This window comes from Amphibalanus amphitrite, unplaced genomic scaffold (genome assembly GCF_019059575.1).
Source record: "Amphibalanus amphitrite isolate SeventyFive unplaced genomic scaffold, NRLGWU_Aamphi_draft 000638F_arrow, whole genome shotgun sequence".
NCBI lineage: Eukaryota > Metazoa > Arthropoda > Thecostraca > Balanomorpha > Balanidae > Amphibalanus > Amphibalanus amphitrite.
In genome coordinates this window covers 51,074-75,961 of record NW_024882132.1, presented here as the reverse complement: position 1 = coordinate 75,961, position 24,888 = coordinate 51,074, and the positions used below count along the sequence as shown (strand labels likewise).

Sequence of the window (24,888 nt, the reverse complement as noted above, 5' to 3'; positions counted from 1 at the left end):
ATGCCTATGCACTATGCAATTATGCAATAGGATTCAGCGTAATTGTCAAATTTGCTATGTAGTTTTGGCTCACCTTTTTCTTCTGTGAAATTGAATTTTGAAGTGAGTTTGCCTAGTGTTTTTTATCAAAGGGATTACCAGGAATTGGAAAATTAAAAAGAATCTGCTTGTGTTGTCTACTGCACTGGATTGCTCAGGATCAGGCAGTTCGTCAGCCGCTTAAAAAAAAAAACGCTGAGTGGAAATACTACGACCAACCTGACAGCTGCTCGCAGCCGTGTTAATCTTTCATGTGGCTGGTGAAACTTGTGGTGGCTAGTTTAAGGGATAAGAATAACCGCAGCCCGTGCTTTTTCTGCTGGCTAAACTATGTAGGCCTTTGACCTCAGGTGCTGACCTGACCTGCCCCGTGCCCGCAGTGAGTGGCGGACGGTGACCTGACCTGACCTGTCCCGCGCCCGCAGGTGTAGTGACGGTGACCTGACCTGACCTGTCCCGCGCCCGCAGGTGCAGTGACGGACGGTGACCTGAGCTGACCTGCCCCGCGCCCGCAGTGAGCCGCGGACGGTGCCCTGACCTGACCTGTCCCGCGCCCGCAGGTGCAGTGACGGACGGTGCCCTGACCTGACCCGTCCCGCGCCCGCAGGTGCAGTGACGGTGACCTGACCTGACCTGTCCCGCGCCCGCAGCGAGTGGCGGACGGTGCCCTGACCTGACCTGCCCCGCGCCCGCAGGTGCAGTGACAGTGCCCTGACCTGACCTGTCCTGCGCCCGCAGGTGCAGTGACGGTGACCTGACCTGACCTGCCCGCGCCCGCAGTGAGCCGCGGACGGTACCCTGACCTGACCTGACCTGTCCCGGACTCCCGCGCCCGCAGTGAGTGGCGGACGGTGACCTGACCTGACCTGCACCGCGCCCGCAGGTGCAGTGACGGTGACCTGACCTGACCTGCCCCGCTCCCGCAGGTGCAGTGACGGTGACCTGACCTGACCTGCCCGCGCCCGCAGTGAGCCGCGGACGGTGTCCTGACCTGTCCCGCGCCCGCAGTGAGTGGCGGACGGTGACCTGACCTGATGACCTGCCCCGCGCCCGCAGTGAGTGGCGGACGGTGTCCTGGCCTGACCTGACCTGCCCCGTGCCCGCAAGCAGTGGAGGACGGTGACCTGATCTGACCTGCCCCGCGCCCGCAGTGAGCCGCAGACGGTGTCCTGACCTGACCTGTCCCGCGCCCGCAGTGAGTGGCGAACGGTGCCCTGACCTGACCTGCCCCGCGCCCGCAGGTGCAGTGAGCCCCCGACGGTGTCCGGTCGGGCCATCCACACGCTGAAGGCGGAGGAATTCGTGTGCGAGGATGAGGGCGCCAACATCGCGCTCATCGTCTGTCTCACGCTCCTCGGGGTGGGCGTGGCGGCCGGCCTCATATTCGCGCTCTGGAAGTTCAACGTAAGTAGCCATCACTTCATAACGCATCCAACGTATAAGGTCTGATTGAAAAACTAGGGTTTAATCGAAGACTTGTGTTCAGTAGTTAAAAACATTATTCGTTAGAATTGTACCGTTTATATAATTTTAATAAGGTAGGTAGTAACCCGGTGACCCGACCAGACTTGAATGGAACTTGATATTTGCAGGAAATATGCCAAAATGATTGCCAATTGATATATCAAATTTGGCGGCGCTAAGCGTAGCCGTTTTTACATTATCTGCGAGAGACCTTGGAGGGCGTTGCATTAACCCGCGCCCCGTAGGGCTACCGGCGGACCCTACCACCCGTAGGGGGGGGCCGTTTCGGCCCCCCCCCCTAAGATCTCGGAAAGTTACCGGCCGATTTTCAAAATTCAAACGGCGTTCGATAGCCCCATCCGGGAACTACCTTGTGACCAAATTTCATTGACCTAGGTCAAACCGATGACGTCACAGGTCAGGTCAAAGGTAAGATTTTCACCGTTCACAGGCAATTCAAGAAATGTGCTGTGAAAGCGAGTAAATTGGTAATTTATTGAAAACCATCGATGGTACATTGTTCGTCAAACACATACTTTGCTATCTGAGGTCACTGATACCAGGTCAGGTCACAGCGAGGTCAGGTCACCGGGGGTCACAATATGAATGTGTCGTGTGATACATGTTTTATGGTCCATTTTACATGACAAATGCGATTATGTGGGTTAGGCAGCCTTTGGGGCCAGCCTAGGTCACGTTTTGGTAAAGGTCAGGTCAAGGTCAGGTCAAATTAGGTCAAATTTCAAAGTTGATATTTTTGCATAAAATGGGTATCAATTCGATGTAGCTCGTCACGGGGAGTCTAATGGTGGTCTTCGTTTTGCTCTACGAGTTCTAGAATTGCCAAAAATTGAGTTTGAAAATTTGACGTCATCATTTTTGAACAGTTTTTTCGCTATAACTTGGCCAAAAAACGAGGTATCGATCTGAAATTTGGTATGTAGATAGAAGACGGTAGGCACTATCACATATATTCCGGTTTTTTCGAAACTCAAAAAACTTTTTGGATTTTTTGGCGAATATATCCAAAAAAATGCTTTTTTGATTTTTGGGGGTCAAAACTCAAAAATTTCAAAAATTCGAGATAGCAGTTTTGTAGCCCTGTCAATTTTACACCTTTTATGTCTTAATCATTTTTCTGTATCTTCAAAGCTGTAGTCCTGACAGGTCTTCTCGCGAAGGTCTTTTTTCGGTCGAAAATGACAGAACATGACGTCACTCTGACGTCATTTGTGGCCAACCTATCATAGCCTTTGGAAAATTTTTTGGTCACAATGTGTAAAATTGATGCCCGGAGAGGTCCTGAAAGTTTGGTGGCGATATCTCCAGCTGTTTAGGAGATATCGACCGAAAAGGACAGGGAGGGGCCGTTTCGGCCCCCCCCCCTACGGGGCGCGGGTTAACCCCCTGGTCTTGCGAGGGTCAATGGGGCAAACAGATTTAAACAAATTTAAAATTCAAAAGCACGTTCTTACGGCAGAAGATTGCTTAAAACCATTCAAGAGACCCCAAATTTTCATTCATACAGATTAACCACCATTCGGTGCAGTACCCATTGACAAGTGGCGAAGTGAACGGAAAACTTCAGAACCACGTACCACGTGCCGTTGAAAATGGCCCTGTTTACCGGGAATTCGAACGTTAGACCATTTCGGCGCACCTGCAGCGTAGATTAGGTAGTTATGGCGTTATAGCCCCCCCCCCCCAAAAAAAAGGATGCATCCGGTCGGCAACTGTTTGGGTTCCGATCAGATGGGTCAAAGTAGTAGTTCCTTGTCCACTTCAGGCTGCTGAACATCGTAACAAAAAGTCACATGAATTCACAAATCACAACAGTCTTGTGGTGTCGAATAAATTGTGATCACATGAGCACTTGGTTATGTAGTGTTTTGTACTGGTTACTGTCAGTGGCCATGGCACTGGCCGGAGGTGACCCGAGTAGCTGCTGACGGTCCAGTTAGTGTCGCTGCTGACCGTTTGTTGCGACTGCCGCCCTCGAGTGACCGGTGCTCACTGCGCAGGTCTGCGAGACGATGGAGAAGAAGCTGACCACCAGGCCCAAGTACGGCGCCGTGCCGGTCCGCTCTCACCCAGACAAGATCGAGGTGGAGGGTCTGGAGTGGGACAGGAACGACATCGGCGTGTGAGTGGCCGGGAACGCGACAGCGGAGTGTGAGCGGCCGAGAGGACGACAGCGCGGTGTGAGCGGCCGAGGGGACGAAGGGAGGGGGACAGCGTGCGGCGGCCTGCGTAGACACCCGGCCGACACCCTGGGCCGGCCTCGCACTGGCCGTGTGTGTGTGCGTGTGTGTCAGATGTATCCATCGGCGCGACATGCCCGACAGTGACGCGGAGAGGACCGCTGAATCTGGAGAGAATGTCGACTAGACAGTGAAGGCCTTATATTTCCGGAGAGAGGGAATAGCGAAATTTGCAGGGATCTCCAACAAAGGTCATTGATTGTGAAAATTAAGTAGCCTTCAATTGAGGCCAGATTTAGCAACAGAAAAACTGCCGGATGCCGTTGCTTGAAGCCTAAAAAGTCGCCCACGAGTTTTGCCAGCCCCTATGAAGTCATATATGAAAACCACCAGCTATGCTGGCTGATCTTTCATCACATTAGTTTTGGTGTGTCGGGCTGGTGAAACTTGTGGGCAGCTTTCAGGAATAAGAGATAGCCACAGCCGGCAATTTTGTCTGGGCGAGACAACAGGCTCTGGTGAGGCGACATAAAGTCAGTGGTATCTATTGAGTGTTGACCGTCCTAGGCCTATCGCTAGTTGGCTTTGGTCGTATGTGCACAACTTTGACACAAATTTTATTCCAAAGAGGCATAAGTACTTCTTCGTGTTTCGATAGTCAAAAGCTTATGTGTTCCATGCCCTTAGCAATAAGTTGTGAAGTTGATGAAAGTTGCGTATCCAAGTGTAGCCACCCTTGGTCTGACGCGACACTGAGAGTTAGGCGTGCTGGTGTGTGAGCCCCAGTAGCGGAATCGCAGTGGAGGGATTCCTACTAACGGTGACCGAGACGCTAAATGCGCCTTGCCGTTCACACGCTGAATGCCCGAAGGTTGTTAGTTGAGACGATGTCATGCGCTGGCAAGTGTTTTGATGCCACCGAGTTGTGTTTTTAATAAATAAATTGTTTCAAACTTGCCTATCGTTATAAGGTGTGCGCGTTGCTGTAAGCCCTGTTCAGTGATTTTGTACCGCTCTGAAGAGACCGGACCCGTCGAGGAAGCGGCTAATGTGTTGCAGGGACGTGGCGATACTGCGGATTGTGACCACAGTGCCGAGACGTTCTGGGCCATCCACGGTGCCGTCCGGCAGATTCCTCGACAGGGCCACCTGAACCTGCAGCGGCCGGTCAACCAGTGCAGTGGTCCCGCGGGCCGGCCGCGTATTTACAAATTGCAACCGAGCTCCGCCGTGGGGTAAGGTGGGCAGGGGTTTTCGCACTACGGCTGCGGTTGAACTACCGTCTGTGGTAGAAACTTCAGGATGATGGCGCGTTTCATACGAAATCTGGCGCAATGTTTATTTGCTTCTGAACTTGTATTGTTATTGCTGTGAACTCTTGAAGTGGGAGTGTTTCAATAACAATTTGTGGATTATTTGGGTTTCTTGATATAAAAATCGAATAATATTATGAAACATTGTGTGGAAACCGCAAATACTGATATAATCAATTGCTTAGTTTGGGAATTGATACACATTTTGTAGAGGTTTGTCTGGCAAATGGTGTAACAAACTTCAAGCCTATCATGATCTGAAGCTGTTGCAACAAATCAAAATTGCTTTGATGTTCCATAGTACCTTGTTGGAAAGACTGGAGCATGGTTCAAGATGATGTGTAAAAATTCAAGAATTGTGCAAAAGCTTATGACTGAAGAGCGAAAACAGTTCTATATGATTGCTCAATGAAACGTGGAAATGGACGACAAAAGTAGAGTTTCAACATTCCAGCATGTGAGAATAACTTCAGAACTTCATAGTTCTTGTAGAATTGTATTCTCCTTTTGTACAGTTCTAGGTTTTGTTAGGGTATTTCAATTTCAATGTGTTAGTTGAGATATAGGTACACTTTGCGGACAAAATTTAGAATCATTGCATGGTAGGTACTTGTTCGGTAAAAAGGTATGTGATTAATGCCATGAGAAAGTTTTTTATGATTAAATATATGTTCATTGTTGTACCTACAAAAATGCAAGCTTACTAGCACCTAGTTATTGAATCAAATCGAAAGTATTTGCTATGAATGTAAATATGTACCTGCAAAGTATGTCAATAAATTTGTGTGATGTTGACCAGAGAGCTGTTGCTGTATCATCTGGGCATTTATGTTGCTTCTTACATTAGGTGTTAAGCATAGTAATTACCTATGGGTGAACTTTGTGCCAATATCTTCAATTCACAGTGTATGTAGCATGTCTACAACCCTCACTGATCCTGCTATAGCTATAGGCATTTGGCTCCAGCAAGACCAAGGGCATGAACTTCACAATTGCACAACCTTTTTATGCACCACTAGTCACTTTTTTTCCTTAAGGTGCACATGGCAGTGTACACAATAATGTGCAGAGGGCCTACACAAAAACAACATGACTAGTGTGCACTATGATGCACAGCATTGTACCCTGATTATTTGAAGATTCTAATCACTCAACAGTCAGGAGGTCATTTTTGAATGTCACATTTATTATACATCACTTGTCAAACAAGAGTGCATGATGACACACATTTTGACAAGCAATCATGGTAATATTCCAATAAGTTGGACACCTCCCTGGGCGTGATTTTCCAGGAAGGTACCTCTGCAGGTGTTGTGGTAGGTTAGGTTGAATTGGGGTTAGGTGAAGTAAGGCAGTCAGGATCAGGTCAGACCGTAAGACCTGGTCAAGTTGATTTTAATATTTCATTCTAATTTGACATAGATGCCTATTACCTATGTTTTTGCTCCAGACTGAACTTCATTAGGCAATGAGTTCATTTTGTGTTGTTTTTTATCTGTCTTGTTTTGTGTTTTTGTCCCTTATGTTTTGCCCCATAGGCAAGGGTGGAGCTTTTCCAGCGAAGGTGGTGCTGGTGGGGCAAAAAGCTGTCAAACCTGCAATGCTCGGTTGTTAAGTTAGATTATGTGCAACACTGAATCAATTCTTTTAATTACAGAACTAACATTTTGAATTACACAGACATTTCAAAGCTCCTCAATGCCAACAACATAGTGGTTTGCTAAGCAACGAAGTTCTACAAATAAGCAAAAGTTGGAGGGGCAGAACGCTTTTTTTCTGACAGCTTCGTAACATGTTACGAAGGCACTAAAACTACTTCAGTACAGGGTGTAACGAAATTATCCGGACATCTATTTTTTCGCCATATCTGTTTGCACAGTTTCCTAATCCTTCCTGATGTTAGAAGTGGGGATATTGGATGAATACGTGCCTCTGCTATCGGTTTTCAACTCAGCAGTGACCTGACCTTGTCATGTGACTGTTGCTCTGAGTAGGAGTCGATTCGCAGACGGGTTCACATGGTAGTTTTCGTCCAAGGCAGTTGCGAGAAAGGGATGCAATCTCTCCTTTCGTGGTAAAATTGCATGGCGGCATCCACGGCGTCATGAGCCAGAAGCTGGTCTGCCAGCAGCTGGACATCAGCAGCAGCCAATTGCACATCTGCCTGAGGTGTAATAATCTGGGACTTCGGTGGCAGACTCAGCCCAGTCGTGACCACAAAAGCCGCCCTTTGCCAAGTGGTGAGGAGAGTCATCAAGATAGCGGCAAGGAAACGGCACCAATCAATCCGCAAATTGACTCGAATTCTTACCAAGTCAGATAATAAGAGATCCCATATCATGCTTTACCGCTACCCGCCCTTTAACTTGGTTCTAGTGCCCTTCAAACTGAAAAAGACAACGAAACTGACGGGAAAACAACCAGTTCACCACCTTTCGCCTCACGCCAGATCGCGTCCACTGGTTGAAGAATGATAAGGGTGAGGTGGTCTGGTTGGATGGGTAGCCGTTCGAGCTGTATTATCTTTTGAACCGTCAAATCGGCCATGTATGGGCGGCCAGCCGCTCGAACTTCCTGGCCTTCGCCGCCGTCAAACATCCGGACAACATCCAGAACTGGAGCATGTTCAGCTGCCTAGCGATCCTCCAATAGAACATAGTGTCACAAAATACCGCCATCAACGTCAAGTATTACCGGAGAAACATACTGGCCAATGAATAGTCGGAGGCGCTCAACCAGACGGTATAGGAGGCCCTCCTATACCGTCTGGTTGAGCGCCTGAGGGCTCGGTTTCTGAACGCGCACTGATGCCTGATTCAAGCCACGCTGTCTTCATGCGGGACGGCGCGCTACTTAAAAGTCCCTAAAAGAACGGGAAGTGATGCCGATAGAACCTTCAATCATTCTGGGCTAACGCTTATGACTTGGAAAAAGTCGCGATCCCAATTCAATCGAAAACCTGTGGGCTCTTGTTCAGTATGTATGTATGTATGTATGTATTGACACCAAAAGCCTTCCACATATGGTGTGGCGATTACGGCTTAGGTGACTGAAGAGACGCCCGCCACAAGCACCGCCCAACCGCTGCCACAGGTTTAGACGGCGTTGGTCCGCATCAAAGCCAGTGTGCTGGAGAATACATTGGCTGAAATGCTCCAAAACATTCGCCACTGTGTTTTTATGAAAGGTGGCTACATGCTCAGTCAAAATAAAAAGTACCAGAATGTTTTGCTTTTTAATTACAGCGGGAAGAAAGATGTCCGGATAATTTCGTTACACCCTCTGTAATGTTCAAGTGGTTGCTAAATTCGAAATCAGCTCCAAAAACTAGCCTAGAAACATGTTAAACTCGAAAAAGTGAACCGAGGTCATCAAAGGTCATTGAGCTGACCTGACCTTCATGTGACACCCACCCTAATGTATGGGACCAGCATCATATCACATATTTCAACGCTTGAAACCACGTAAAGACTGCAAACGCGCGGCTAATGTGAGCCGACATACGCCGAATCGCGATTCGGGCCAAACATGGCCTCGAGAAATAGGTCACAGGTCAAAGGTCATTTGGGTCAGGGTCATGAAATTTTCAGGCCAGGAGTAAAATTGATAAAATCGGGGGTATTGAAAGTTTCGTCGCGATCGGACGGTTTTTACGCGAGTTACTCACGAAAAACCGATGGGGTCCGCTCAACGCCTCCCCCTATACCGGCGAGGGAAAAGCGCAACCAAAAAGACAAAAATATGCACATGCGATAACCTATACTGCGAAAAAAGGTGCATCATTTTTTAACGTCGCCGACAAATTGTAATTACCCCAAGCTCAGGCGGATGTATGGTAGAAAATACCCCAACTGAAATACACTACGGCGGAAATAAAATACCCTACGGCGGAGCTCGGTTGCAATTTGTAAATACGCGGGCCGGCCGGACACGCCGGGCGCCGGCCGTCCTCTGTGACAGCTCTGTCACCGGTCAGCTGCCCCCTGTGACAGCTCTGTCACCGGCCAGCCGTCCCCTGTGACGGCTCTGTCACCGGCCACACAAAGGTCAGCTGCGGCGCCGGTGACCGGCGCGGGGCGTCCCGGCGGCGCAGTGACGCGGCGTCAGCGCTCAGCCATGACCTCCCTGCTGGTGGCGGGCCTCTGCGCCCTTCTGGTCGCCGGACAGCACGGTAAGGCACTGAGCATCACCGTCCACGTCTGAATGTACCCTGAATCTGAATGTAATGTTATGGATACCAGATAACCACTGTCACGTGCTAGGTGCCTGACTAATGTGACTATTTCATTTTTTATGTGGGCGAGGATGGATGACATGATTATTATTAATAAACCGAGGCTTGAAATGATCTCACGCATGTCAAAGTGTTTTTATTTTAGGCAAAATAAATATCTTAAACAGTTAAACAAGCTTTCGGCATTACGCCATCATCAAGTTTGAATAAATTAACATGTTTTTGATTTTCAAAAGCTAGAGCACAATCATATTGTTACAGGCATCCTCATAGCAGCTCACTTTTTTAAACGTATTGCAATACGTTGTAAATAGTGTGGTACATTGCACATGGCAAGTAAATAATGTACAACAATGTATCATTACGTACGCTACAACATGGCATGCACACAATATATCATAGGTACAACAAGGTCAATAAATCTCATCTCAACATCAGCCGCATACATCAACACCCGGTCAGTAAACATTGACATTATAATCATATTGAAAAACATTGCCGCTGTTCTTAGCTCGATTCCAGTCAACCAGTCGTGAGTCGGGCAAGTCAGTTAGGTGCAAGTGTACGTGTGCGTGTGCGTGGTAGAGTATACATGTGAAACAAAGGGTAGAGATAAGTGAGTGAGTGTATAAGTTCGTGAGAGAGTGAGTGAGTGAGAGAGTGAGTGTGTGAGTGAGTGAGGGGTGAGTGAATGAGAGAGAAGTGTGTGTGTGTGTGTGTGTTATGACCTATGGTTTACGAGCGAGGGGCCATGAGCTTTTCATCATGTTTAATGTGGGCCTTAGGTCTCTAATTTTGATAGATTCAGTGATTTTTAGTTCAGCAGAATCCCGTCCCCAACCGATTACTTCAATAGTAAAGGCGGAGTTGATTTCAGTGCTACTTGCGTTAAAGTGCGAATCAGCAATATGTTCACCTAGTGGGGTGTCTGGTTTTCTCAGGCGAGCGTCACTTAGGTGCTCGTTGAATCGATAACGTACAGGGCGGGTGCTTTCTCCGATATAAAATTCAGTTCGTCCGTTTCTTTCACAGAGGCTACAGGTAATTTTATAGACTATGTTTTTCTTAGTACACTTACCCTTCAGCCCACTCTCACAGGCATGTGACAGTGCTTAGTCCCGGCTGGGCAGGGCGGTTTAGAGAAGGCGGAAGAGATAAGCTTGTTTCCTATTGTGGGACCACTAATCCAGGCTACTTTGATATTAGTTTTAGATCTTCTCAAAACACCATTGACTCTTGAGAGTCAATGGTGTCTGAAGTCACCATTGAGTTCAGACTAACCCGACCCCTAGACTAGAAGATCAAACTAAAAACCTCATTAAATCAACTCTGAAACAAAAAATCCCAGACGACTACATACAACGCGGCGTTGCAACGCCTTCTCCCACAGCACACCCGAACAGCAGAATTATATGGTCTACCGAAGACTCACAAAACAGGTAACCCGCTGCGCCCCATAGTCTCAGCTTGCGGTGATCCCCTAGATAAGCTGTCCTGGTTCATTCAGTGTATTCTTACCCAAATTCTAAGTCTTATTCCGGCACATCTACCCAACACAGAGGCTTTCCTTACTAAACTCAACGCTGCCTTCCCCAAGAGCCTCCCGCCTGGATCCATCATCTTCTCTCTAGATGTGTGTAACCTTTACGGGACCATCCCTATCCAGGAGGGGATTGATGCTGTGATAACCCTGATAGGAAATAATATCACCAAAGTCAATTTGTTCGGAATCACACTTTCGGATCTTCGCACACTGCTGAGTCATGTTCTTACTAACAATTTCGTGCGCTTCGGATCTAAAATATTCAAGCAAACGTCAGGCATCTCGATGGGAAACAGGATAGCCCCTCCCGTGGCGATCACCTTTATGCATATACTAGAGACTGGATTTATGTCGAGCTTGGAATTTGCCCCTGTCCTTTACTTACGCTACATTGACGATATTGTCGGGGTCTGGACACATGGGATTGATCGCCTGAACCATTTTTTCAACTGTATTAATGCTTACAACCGATCCATAAGCTTCACAATGGAGTCTACCTTCAGCACCGGTCAACTTCCTTTCTTAGATACCCTCATAACAGTATACCCCACCGGTGAGTACACCACGGAATTATACTTTAAACCGATGGCAGCCCCGATCATTCTCCACTTTACGTCCGCCCACCCCTGAGTACCAAGAAGGCCGTTCTCAATTCCCAGATCAAGCGAGCGATGAGGGTGTCATCTGACGACCGAACGAGGGATCGCAGCGTAAAGCGGATAAAACTTCTGTTTGAGCAGAACGGGTACCCAACAGCCATGTTAGACACGAGCATAAAGAATAACCTTCGCAAGCGTAGTGAACGTAAAACTCGGCGCAACAAAGAAAACGAGATATTCATGCGGCTTCCCTATTTAGACGAAAACGTCGTTAGAAGAGTCAATGGTGTTTTGAGAAGATCTAAAACTAATATCAAAGTAGCCTGGATTAGTGGTCCCACAATAGGAAACAAGCTTATCTCTTCCGCCTTCTCTAAACCGCCCTGCCCAGCCGGGACTAAGCACTGTCACACCTGTGAGAGTGGGCTGAAGGGTAAGTGTACTAAGAAAAACATAGTCTATAAAATTACCTGTAGCCTCTGTGAAAGAAACGGACGAACTGAATTTTATATCGGAGAAAGCACCCGCCCTGTACGTTATCGATTCAACGAGCACCTAAGTGACGCTCGCCTGAGAAAACCAGACACCCCACTAGGTGAACATATTGCTGATTCGCACTTTAACGCAAGTAGCACTGAAATCAACTCCGCCTTTACTATTGAAATAATCGGTTGGGGACGGGATTCTGCTGAACTAAAAATCACTGAATCTATCAAAATTAGAGACCTAAGGCCCACATTAAACATGATGAAAAGCTCATGGCCCCTCGCTCGTAAACCATAGGTCATAACACACACACACACACTTCTCTCTCATTCACTCACCCCTCACTCACTCACACACTCACTCTCTCACTCACTCACTCTCTCACAAACTTATACACTCACTCACTTATCTCTACCCTTTGTTTCACATGTATACTCTACCACGCACACGCACACGTACACTTGCACCTAACTGACTTGCCCGACTCACGACTGGTTGACTGGAATCGAGCTAAGAACAGCGGCAATGTTTTTCAATATGATTATAATGTCAATGTTTACTGACCGGGTGTTGATGTATGCGGCTGATGTTGAGATGAGATTTATTGACCTTGTTGTACCTATGATATATTGTGTGCATGCCATGTTGTAGCGTACGTAATGATACATTGTTGTACATTATTTACTTGCCATGTGCAATGTACCACACTATTTACAACGTATTGCAATACGTTTAAAAAAGTGAGCTGCTATGAGGATGCCTGTAACAATATGATTGTGCTCTAGCTTTTGAAAATCAAAAACATGTTAATTTATTCAAACTTGATGATGGCGTAATGCCGAAAGCTTGTTTTACTGTTTAAGATATTTATTTTGCCTAAAATAAAAACACTTTGACATGCGTGAGATCATTTCAAGCCTCGTTATATTTCATTTTTTCATTGATTTTGAGCTGAGATAGCCAAATTGGGATCCCTATATGTTAACGTCACTTTTCCGGAGTGTAAGAATATTTATGTACGACACTTTGCGATTTAAGACCACATGTGCTTAAATGATTATTTAAGGGAGTTCATTTATGAACAAGTGCTTAAACAATCATATAAGCACGAGTGGTCTTAAAATGCAAAGTTGAGTGCATAAATATTCTTGCACGACGGAAAAGTGATGTTAAGTGTATTTAAAACAATTTTAAGTCGTGATTTATTATCTCGAATGTGTAAAATTGCCCATTTCTGCATAGTTTTGTGTGTAAAGAGGGTTATTTGTGAGGTAAAGAAAAACTTGGGACTTGTTTTTTGGGGAAGAGGAAAAAGCACATGATCATAAATAATAACCCGAAAATATATGAAAATATATGCAGCTAAAAAATATATTTATAAACATGCGTCGTTTGTATTTGGCGTGTAAAAATACGAGTAACACACGGAACGTAATCGTTAGGCACTGATTCGAGCTGCACATCAGACGATCACTGGTTCAAGACAAGGATGCATGGGCTGCAGCTCTTGAAGATTCCGACGATAGAATGCCGATGAGAGTTCTCGCTGTATCCCAATCCTCAGCCCAATTGTTCGGCTCCTTGCATATTGCAATTGAATATTGAATCCTTGCAATTGAATAGAAAAAATATTCACCGGTTTTCAAGATATTACACTTTTACTTTTATTTAATTTTTGGATCTCTGCTATTCCTAGCAACTTTATTTGAAAGTGCGGCATTTGTTGCGCGCAAAACAGCATATAGGACATAGGTATATTTGGAAATTCCGACCTCGACGAGCGTCTGTGGTAGAATACCACTACATTGGTAGGGGAAAATACTGCTGTCTGCTACCATTTGCACTGCATGTGTCGCTATAGTTGCGACATCTATGCAATATGCATACGGCAAATCGCATATAAACTGCGACATCTGTGTGCGCCGATTCTAGTTATGAACGTTTCAAGGCGATCGTGCCGTCGGACGTCGGTGTAGCTATAGCCGAACATTTTAAGTTTTTTTTCGAGGTGAGGTCAGTTGGACTGACCTGGAAGCCTGACAATTTCAACTTTGTTAACCTCAACTTCCGGAACCGACTGAGCCGGTCCCGTAGCTCAGTCGGTAAAGCGTTGGACTACGCGAAGTGAGATCTCGCGTCCCGGTTATAACATGACCAGTGGCGCGGGAACCGGGGGGGGGGGCTAGCGGGGGATGAGCCCCCCAGCTTTTCGGCTGGGGGCTCGTAATGTATTTGAGCCCCCCTCCCCCCCCCCCAGCTGGAGGAATCGAAATCGGAAATCTACCAACATAATTTCATAGATTCATACATAGGCGCGGGAACCGGGGGAGAGGGCAGTGGGGGAAGCTTGCCCCACAACTCTGCGGCCGTGGGGGCGGTGCCCAACAACTTTTCATGAGGCCAGGAACCGTTGGGCAGCTTGTCCTCCCCAAATTAGGGGTTGTGGGTCACAAAGGAAGAAAGCATGTATAAGTGAAAAATCCGCCTCTTTCACTGGCTCGGCAACTCATTTGGCAGGTTAAACCTTTACTCCAGGTTGCCAAAACGGTAGTTTCTTCACTCAGCTGAGACGGAATACCTCACTTTTTTGCAATTTTGTTTCGTTTCTTTTTTGTTGTTGTTGAAAAGGCCATAGTCTAAAAAATAAGTGGCCTAAAACCGGTGAGAAAACTAGATTTGGGGCTACCCTAGGTTGATCTATTATGGTTCAGCCCCCCCCCCCCCCCCCGTCTGGAAGAAGTTCCCGCGCCACTGAACATAACAGTCCGGGTTTGAAGCGCGAGGGGCACTCGATGTTTATGAGCCTCCTGACAGGTACAGGTTGCCGTAGAGGTTGTATGGTTGCGGTTGGTGGCAGGCCGTAGTCAGACCGGCCGTGCGCGGCTATGCGCGTAGGACTTCGGACTCTAAATTCTGTCATATATCAAGAATTGCGCGATCGGGAGATGGAGGGCAGGGGCCGGCCAACGCAACGAGCTCTGCCTAGCTGGGGCTCTGTCCTTGTGAATCCTACCATTCAAAAGGCCTGCAGCTAGCTGTGGCTCTGTCCTTGTGAATCCTGCCATTCAAAAGGCCTGCAGCAGCACGGACTAAATTTATAAGAAAACTTACATATTTTCCGCACATGCTGTTAAAATTTCGGACCCAAGTTCTTTAAGCTAAAAAATAGCGACGCGAAACGCTGCCGTTACTACTTACATCACGTTACGACCTTCCAGACCAGTTGCACATGGGGGGTGGTGGGTGGTTGCCACCCCCAACCCCCCAGATAGTTTTTCTGCTCTGCACTCAACATTTTAAACCTAGAAGCCTGATTTTTCGTATAGCTGCTCCTCTATCCTTTCTCGATGTTCACTGAAAATTTCAAGCACCTGTGGTTTTTGGTTTCGGAGATATGACCTTATTTTTCAAGTCATGTCATGACCCAAATGACCAATTCTCAACACCTTGCGTTGGCTATGGGCCTTGTGAGCTTCTGACACCTTGATTTCGGCCTTTTTTGCCAGTCTCCCCTCCCACCTATCATGGAACATGTTCGACGATGTACAGATGTCAAGGTCAAGGTCAAGGTCAACCTAGGTCATCTAAAATAATTGCGTTTCAGGCAAGCTGAATTTACTTTTCGTGAAGTTTTTTGACTGCATTTTTGGTAAAAGCTTCTCAGATCATGATTTCGTGTAATATGGACACATAAACCATCGGTGCACACATCAGTATACACAGACACACACAGACATATAAACACATATAATTGACCTTGACCTAACTTGACCTGAAATGACCTCAGCACCAAAAACCTGGTCGGGTAGTGTGACAAAGACCTTCTAGCTGGCTTGGCACCAGAAAACGGCATCGTCATCGGTATATGATAAGCAGCGCACTTGATATCCAACGGTGACCCAAAACAGCAACATGTTTTAGTTTGACCTGACCTGAAAGGTCAATGACTGACCTGAGAAGAGAAGGTAAAACTGAGTATCATTGGATTCGTCTCTTCCCAAAGAATCATTTTGGTCTTTACCGCGAAGCTCTATCTCCAACAGGAACGAAATGGCGCGGGGGGTGGCACCCCCCCCCCCCCCATGTGCGTTCTAGGATGGGAAAATGGCATGTGCGGGCGAGGGTTAAGTAGTTATATGTACCTTCTACCTATATTATGTTTATCCATGTGCTGTGCATAGATGTCGCAACTGTAGCGACACATGCGGTGCAAATGGTAGCAGACAGCAGTAGTTTCCCCTGCCAATGTAGTGGTTTTCTACTACAGACGCTCGTCGAGGTCGGAATTTCCAAATACGCATACCACCATGTATTACCAAACGTTTTAGTAAAAGATTTGAAATCGTTAGATCTGCGCTGACGTCACACATTCAGAGGGGGCATCCTAATGCATTAGCCCCTCTGAATCCAAGTGCTGCAACTCTGAAATTATATATTTTCGATAAAGAATGTTTCATACCACGCAGTTGCTGGCTGAGTGCTGTACTTACTACAGATGAACTATTCCCCGAGTGCCCCGCCCAGCTGAGTTTCCCCCCCCCCCCCCCCCCCCGCCTCTCCCTGCCGCAGCGTCCGGCCGGAGGAGGGCCGAGCAGCAGCCGACCTCGCTGCACAGGTGGCTCATCTGCTCCCAGTCGTGTCAGACGGCCGACGCGCTGTACGGCGCCTGCGAGCCGGCGCACCGGTGCCCCGACCACCGGCTGCGCGCCTCGTCGTTCGTGACGCTGTGCGAGCTCGGCCTGGGTCACCAGGCCGTCTGCTGTCCATGGGTGCGACAGGGTAAGACCAAGGCTATAGAACTCCGGCGGTAAGACGGCGGTAAGAGGGTAAGACGGCGGCGCCGGCGGACGGTTATAGTTTGATGACCGCCCCAATAAATTGAGGTCGAACGGCACAAAACCAAGCGCACAACATGTGGCGCACAACAATTGGCGGAATCGAGCAGAATGAGTGATGTGAGTAAAGTTTGTTTTTATTGACGCAATGCTGACTGACTGACGGACTGACTCCTCCCTCTATTGATGTCGTGCTGAGCCCCCACTAACGTACTGCCCCCCCCCCCTGGCGTGCCCTCCGGCGCAGAGCGGGTGCACCAGCACGAGCTGATCCAGTGCGGCCGGCTGTGCGCCACCGACCGTTCGAAGCGGGCCCTGTACGGCACGTGCCTCTACCGGGACGAGTGCCCGGCAGACCGGCGCCGGCTGGTCGGCCGCCTCTCCGCCTGCACCAGCGCCGGCTTCAGGGGCAGGGTCTGCTGCCCCTTCCAGCCGCCAGGTGAGCTCCGACCCCTTCCAGCCGCCAGGGGAGCTCCGGCCCGGGCAGGGTCTGCTGCCCCTTCCTGCCGCCGATGAGCTCCGACCCCTTCCTGCCGTCCGGTGAGCTCCGACGGGGCGCGTATTCCACACGCAGCGGTAGCCAGTAACAGTTGATTACGTCAGTGTATCACATGACCTCACATTTGCCCAAGAGCAAAAATGGCCTCAAGGCAGTCAAGGTTGATCGTATATGAAGTCATTCATGGTGTATTGGGCCATTCCGACACGTTTTAATGGAAAAGACAGGGATTTAATTTTTCCCCTGTTGACTTACAATGGGGAGGTCAAGAAATTCATCTGACCTTAGGTCATCGATATAAAAATTCCGAGAGTTGCGAATTGTAGCTACTAATGACCTCGTTACATCCTGCAACTTTCAAAGGCCTCCACCATCTACTGTAGCTCTGACAAGGTGACAAAGTTGCAAAAAAGTGATTTGAGGTTGGTATATTTGAAGTGACCTGGTGACCTGACCTTGAAAGGTGGGAAGCTCAAACTTGCTGGTCAAAACAAAAAAAAAAGAAAAAATCAGAGATAGCAGTTTTATAGCCCTGTTATTTCTACACATTTATGTTCTGAACATTTCAACTCTGAAAGTTGACCTAATTTGACCTGACCTGACCTGACCTTCACCAGAGCATAACCTAAACTGGCCCCAAAGGCTGCCTGACCCACTTAATCGCATTTGTTATGTAAAATGGACCATAAAACATGTATCACACGACACTTTCATATAGTGTGACCCTCATTGACCTGACTTCTGTGACCTCCCGTGGTATCAGTGACCTAAGATAGCAAAATTTGTGTTTGACGAACAATTCTCCATCGACGATTTTCAATAATTTACCAATTTGCTCGATTTCACAACACATTTCTTGGAATGCCTGTAAACGGTGAAGATTCGACCTTTGACCTGACCTGTGACGTCATTGGTTGGATCGAGGTCAGTGAAATCTGGTCACAAGGTAGTTCCCCGGTGTGACTATCAAACGCCGTTTGGATTTTGAAAATCGTCTGGTAAATTTCCGAGATATTTGGGGGCCGAAACGCCCCCCCCCCCTACGGGTGGTAGGGTCCACCCCGATAGCCCTACGGGACGCGGGTTAATAAGCTGCACGTGCACGCCAACAGCGGTTTGATGTTTCTCGTGTTTCCGAAAAATGGTAAACACGTTCAACATCATAAACAGATCGGTTTTGAACGACTTACTAGACACCCTGTAGTGAGTGTAGTATACACCTTCGATAGTTTCGGTAGAATGGCTAACTCGGGCCCTGGCGTTTCACAGTCCTGGTAGCGAAGAATCAACTGAACATCACCCACTTGAACGGTCTGAAGAGCACCAGTCCCTTCGACAACCGGGGTGAGCACCGAGCACTGAGCGCGGTAAGGTTTTCGAAATGGCAGTGGCTAGCAGCTACGTATCAACCGGTCAGTGTCAGTGCCGGTGTCAGTATCATTGTCAGCCACTAGCCAGTGTCAGTGTCAGTCAGTGTCAGTCAGTGTTAGTATCGGTGTCAGTCAATGTAGGTGTCAGTCAGTCAGTGTAACGTATGAATATGCACACTGCAGGGCTCGGCTCGCTGCGTGGTAGATTTTTTTTCTCTCTCTCAACAAAACTGAGAATAACTCGATGGCTCATATGTTATCGGTCACTCGGAAATACTACCAAGGCTCACGATGCTGAAGACCTAAAATTGGGCTCATTATTGTCTAGAATTCTAGTATATAAAAATGCTAAGGTGTATCAAGTGATTGTCCAAAATTGTCCAAAGCCTGGTGTCATTGTCCAACCAAATTCCGAATTGGACATTAGACAAAGTAGGAATTCTGAAGATTCAAGTTCCGATTGACACCACAAAGAAAGCATCGCTAGCATAAGCAGAACAATATGGCCTTGCGCCGAACAATTGTGCTTACTTCCATACATCACGCACTTATTTAGCAAATTTCTCTGATTCAATCTGCATATACCAGTTGATAGACATACATTTCATTAAAAAATGACAAAAAAGACCGAACACTGTTATTACCTACCGTTTCCACGGAACTGCGCAGGAGGCCACATCACTGCACGGCGGTTGGTGCGCAACTGAAACTCTTTCAAAATCTAACGGCCGGAAACGTTTTTGGCGCCACCTATATAACAAGTAACAGCTTTGTGTATGTTACTACTAACACGTCTAACTAGCGTATCTAAGTCCGTGTTGCAAAGGTGTAGCTGATACCTTCGACAAGGACATAGATTACATAAGTATGTATCAGTATTGTTGCAAAGGTGTAGCTGGTTCTTTCGACAAGAATATAAATTACAAATCATAAGCAAATCTATGTTCCATATTACGAATAAGCTCCTGGTAGTTTTCACAAAAGCCTCCATAATCCTCGTCAATTGTATGAATGGTTGACTAGGTGTTGGGGCTGATACTTATATTTGCCCCGTTGATTCAACCAACTAAGACAAGCTATTCGTCGTTCGACATAACCTTCATTAGTATTTTTGTCAAACGCTCGTCGTTGTACGACAACCCCTTGTCAAAATGAGTTTACAGTGTAGTGAATACAGAGCGCTGGCGCAGCTTTGTCACGACTGGAAACACACTGATTGGGCGATAGTTATTGGGTTCGTCTTGAGACCGATAACACAGCCCTCCAGCTATTCCCGGTTTTGTCGAAAAGCCAGCCACGGTGTGAGACGAGGGCTATAAATCGTGATAATACACTTGTAGGTAGGTACAGCGTAATATAGAAATACGACGGTACACTAAAAAATAGTGTTACCAAGAAGATCTAATTCAAGATGATAGCGCAGCAGTGTCATGGACAAATCAAACCGATTGTTTTCAAACATGGAGCCTCGTTTCAGGATTTGTCGATTCCAAGTAGTTGATAAAAAAGCACTGTATTACGTAAAAATAAGCAGGAATGCTAAAACGGACGTGCAATGATGGTGCAATGTGCATAACCATTGCGTTTACAACATAATTTTCCGCTTTCAGAGCCCATCGAAAAATCTACTCCAAAGCCAAACATCGGCCCTGCACCTGTCCCACTATCAATAACAAAATCTGCAAGGCTGGTCGATTCAAAACCATTCACCGAAACTGCTACTGAGCCTACGATATCGACTACCCCAAAACCAATTACCAAAACTACCTCCAAGCCTATAATACCAACTACCCAAAAACCAACCACCCAAACGACTACCAAACCTACAATACCAACTACCCTAAAACCCATTACCAAAACTACTACCAAGCCTTTAATACCAACTACCCAAAAAGCATCCATCAAAACGACTACCAGGCCTACAATACCAACTACCCTAAAACCAATCACCAAAACTACTACCAAGCCTACAATACCGACTACACCAAAACCATCTCAATCTTCCTTCTCGCTCTCTCCCAAACCCTCAGCCATTCCTGACGAAGAAACAACGGAGCAACCAGCAACAATAACGACCGGGTTTTCATGGGCATCACCGCAGAAACTACAAACATCAGGTAAGTGTAGCTTAGCTCCTAGCTAGTGTAGCTAAGCTACGTGTAGCTGCTAAGCTACGTGTAGCTGCTAAACTACGTGTAGCTAAGTATTTTTTATATAGTAGCTAAGCTCCTAGCTAGTGTAGCTAAGCTACGCTAGGTGTAGCTATCAAGCATTATTTTTCATTAATTTCATTTTATAATGATTATTTTTATAAGATTTAAGGGGAATAGTCCACTTTCCAAAAAGTATTTTTTTGCAATTGATTTATGATATTTTACGCTCAAAATGAATAGAAAATATTTTTTTGTTAAAAGGATTATTTTTTATATTTTGATATAGGAAGAACTATATTTTATATCAAATAATGTTTGACGCAGAAGCTTAGTAGCTACGTGTCAGGGGGATGCGCTCCGGGGTTTTAACATTGCGAATAGGTATCGTTACTAGTTAAAGCTGCTGCATGAAAAGTTCGCAAAAACTGCTTTCTTTAGCAGCATATACTTTCACTAGTTACTGCAAAAAGGACTCATCAATTACCAAAAAGGAAATTGTAAAAAGCCGAAAAGGCGTGCAAAAAAAAACGGTTATATCCTAGATCAGTGATAACTACAGTCTCAATAATTGTGTTTTGCATTCTGCAATATTCCCGTGTAAGGGGGGGAGGGTCGCTGAACCGATGTTCCGTACATGGCCATGAGTTTGACCCCATCCACGACCAGACGGCGTTTAGTGATAGACGGTACCGGAGACCCCGTGTTGTTGTCGTAGTTGTCCTCCATTGATAAGTGACAGTCGACGGAAGAACTGACCAGGCCCCATGTCTGGAGCAAAAAAAAACTAGATCAGTTCCAATTTTTTTAGCTATTTTCACAAACAACACAACTTTCCTTTCAGACAAGAAGCGCGATTTGCCAAAGTCGGAATATGAAGCACTTAAACAATATAAGATAATGTCGAAAGATATAATGTGTCAGACTCACCAATGTCGATCAACGTCGGTGTCGGTGGCATGTGTCGATGGCAAATGCTCATGTCCACCCGGCCCCAGAGCACTTCACTTCACTTCACTTCACTGCACTGCTGCACTGGTGCACTGCACTTCCCTCCACCTCACTGCATCCCGGAGCAGGGGCACGCACTCCCATGCCACGCACAATGGATTCCACCGATAATAGCTGATTTAAGCTATCATTCTAGAGCTATCACTCGGTGGCATGTGCCCGGAGCACTTCACTTCACTTCATTTCACTTCATCCCGGAGCACGTGCACACACTCCCACCACGCGACCAACGGACTGCACTAAAATGGCGCAACACCTGGCCGGAAACAGCTGGCACGCGCATGCGCATATCGCTCTGCGCCGTCAAAACGTGCTAGTGTAAGACTCCCAGGGGCCAGGGATTTGTAAAGAATGGCTTAGCTACTTCCTTTGGCGCCAATTTCAAATTTAAGCATCTTTGGTTCCTCTGTAAGCATGTCCGGTTCGCCAGATGTTGCCGAAGCGTCATTATTCTTTTTTTTAGATATGTCCGGTTCATTTGTGATACTAACGTAAGCACCATATTCAGCATTACCAACTTCTAAAACACTTAAAATGGTTCTAATTAGAAATCCAGCTTGAATGAGCACTCACTGATGGACTGGGTAGGTACTAGCAGAAGTAGACGTTAAGAGACACGCTGAACCTAATTTGACCAAATCTGCACCTAATCTGCACCAAATGTGCACCAAATGTGTACCAGATGGCCGTCGTGAAAACGGCTATTATCAACACATTATGGTAAGCCACTGATTTCGGCCGGGACAGGGGCTTGTCATCCTGGGACATCCCATGTAGGGGAAAGTGGGTGTATTGCGCCCTCCTAACCAATTGCGCCCACCAACATGCCCACGGATTCAATGGCATGTTTAGAATTTTGTGTTCGAAAACATTATTTTCATCACTGGATAGTTCATTTTATGGCCCAAACTCTCCGATGAAGCCAATCAGCAAGGCTCATTACGCCATCAAAGATGTTATGGCGTTTTCTTAGCTTTTTTGCAGTATTTTGAACCGTTGGCTATAAAAACTTGCGATATTTGTGTGATGTTCAGAGTGATATTTAGAAAGAAAAACCCTTTTTTCATTGTATTTCACTGAAACAATAAACTTCCTTCAACATCTTTATGATAACTTCTACGCTTTTTTTAAGTACCTCAATTTTAATTGCGCACATGGCAATTGCGCCAGGGGGGCGCAAATAGAATAATGGTGTAGCTATTGTATCACGACAGTATGAATGCATCATTAACTGATTGCAATAAAGAAAGAGTAAAGAAGGAGTCAAGCAAGGAAGCAGCCCGCTGTCGTCAGTCCGCAAATTATTTATCTCGTCAAACTTATAATGCAGCTGCCATTTAGGCTACGACTTGTGGTGTAATTGCCAAAATACCACATTTTCAACATGGACTCAGGCGTGAGGAGTGACAGCTATGATAAATAGTAAAAACTGATGTCATAAAGTTGTCAAAACGATAAAAAATTATTAATTTTGAGAGAAACGATTGAAAATTTATCTGTATAGGCGCATACGTTCACATATATCTAGTCGGTTACAGTAAACGTTTTCGTTGCACTTTTGCAAGCGTACGGACACATGTAAAGTTATCTACCCGGGCAAAAAAAAAACATCGCGATTTTTATCTACATTTATTATTTATCCAGCCTGAATAACATTATAAATGTTTAAGTAAGCCGCAATGGCATTAGACTGCCGGGGTGTATGCATTCCGTCTCATTCACTTAGCCATGTTTAAGTGTAGGGCGCAATTGGGTTCTAATTGCGCCATCCCCCTGGCGGCGCAATTTACAGCAGTTGTTGGCAAATGCGCCCTTTTGCATGTTTCTGAAAAAGCAGCTGTCAGAAGCAAACGAAACATTCTTAATTGCTCGGGAGGCTCTTAAATCGTAGCCAATGAGTTCCTCTCTGAAATGGTTACCAGTGCATGCTTATATCTCCAGCGGTTTTCTTACAATGAGCGTTTTTCCTTAAGGTGGCGCAATTCACCCTCCTTCCCCTATACGTGTTTTCCGCCAATCAGCTTTACGTTATGTCGTGAGGCGTCACTATGGTGGAAGGTGAGTCAGCCGAATAGAAAACGGGGGTTTTGTAGCAAATGTCTACATCTAACGTTCAAATAAATTTAGCTAATTTACATCTGGCCACAAATGGTCAAATTATTAAATTCATTCAATTCACAAACACTAGACACCCATATTCACTCTATTCAATCCACAAGTTATTCTCATATCATTCTGGTTCAGAAATCAGTTCAATCCTTCGCGAATTATTCAAGGCCTGTACACATTCAGCTGCTGTGCTGTTGTCAGCCGAAATAGGCTCCGCCCACCGCTTCTGGCTGACGGAACTGTATACATTCGGCTGACGAACTTTTGTCAGCGGTGGCTGACGGTCTACAAATGTGACGCGTGTAAACAAATATTTCGTCTACAATCCAAAACCTTCAGCGCCTTGCCTTCAGTATGAGGAAGTCCTCTGAATGGAAAACTGAAAGAAAAGTAAAGATTTAAAAACTATAGTTCGTTTTTTTTTTCAAAAGGACGCTGGCTCAAAGTGCAATATCGAAGCTTTCACGTGAGTTTTGGCAGCTTCAGTGTCTGGCACTGAACTCTAATATATACTGGAAGCATAGGTGTAGCAACGTATCTCTTTGGTGAAGGATACCTTTCACCAAAGTTTTAGATTGGTGAAGGATCCTTCACCAATCTTGAGCAATGCAGGTGAGGGTCTTCACCAATGCTGGAACGACTGGGTTCGACGGTCGATCTAATGTTAAAAAAAGCAATGCCGAATGGGATGAACAAAAAGGCTAAAACGGCAACAGGTACCCAATTATCCCATCCTTTCAGTTATGAAGCGTTATGCCCACCTTTTTCACAATTCACGCCATTTAATAAATGATAGGTAAAGCCGAAAACTGTATTGAAGTTGGTAAACGTGTAAATGTGTCTCAGTAAATGCCGTGAATATCGAAATAAATTGGCTTGTTTTTACTCGTGGGAAAGTTGTAAGACTTTGGTCACGAAAAAAATGCAGTGGAGCATACCTTTAGGTTCCAAAGGTATGCTTGGATGGTGGATACCTTTGGTAGGTATCCAAAGGTATGCTTGGATACCTAAAAATTGAATTTTAGGCATGTACTG

General features: G+C 46.3%; 2 protein-coding genes across 3 annotated transcripts in view; both read left to right on the top strand.

Annotated features, from left to right (window-relative positions):
* The window catches only part of LOC122363757 (phospholipase A2 inhibitor-like), a 28,609-nt gene extending 23,949 nt beyond the window's left edge, over nt 1-4,660 (top strand). Inside the window, exons 3-4 of the mRNA XM_043333367.1 lie at nt 1,281-1,443; nt 3,525-4,660. Of these exons, the coding sequence (XP_043189302.1) occupies nt 1,281-1,443; nt 3,525-3,650 (289 nt within the window). The 3' untranslated portion in view covers nt 3,651-4,660. The remainder of the gene's footprint in view (nt 1-1,280; nt 1,444-3,524) is intronic.
* A 4,443-nt stretch (nt 4,661-9,103) lies between these two features.
* Nucleotides 9,104-24,888, top strand: part of LOC122363756 (transmembrane protease serine 9-like) — a 54,473-nt gene continuing 38,688 nt past the window's right edge. The window contains exons 1-5 of one of the 2 annotated variants that reach the window (XM_043333365.1): nt 9,104-9,188; nt 16,449-16,658; nt 16,962-17,153; nt 18,483-18,557; nt 20,194-20,700. In XM_043333365.1, the coding sequence (XP_043189300.1) occupies nt 9,134-9,188; nt 16,449-16,658; nt 16,962-17,153; nt 18,483-18,557; nt 20,194-20,700 (1,039 nt within the window). In that variant the 5' untranslated portion in view covers nt 9,104-9,133. The remainder of the gene's footprint in view (nt 9,189-16,448; nt 16,659-16,961; nt 17,154-18,482; nt 18,558-20,193; nt 20,701-24,888) is intronic. The other variant, XM_043333366.1, reaches the window with a different exon arrangement.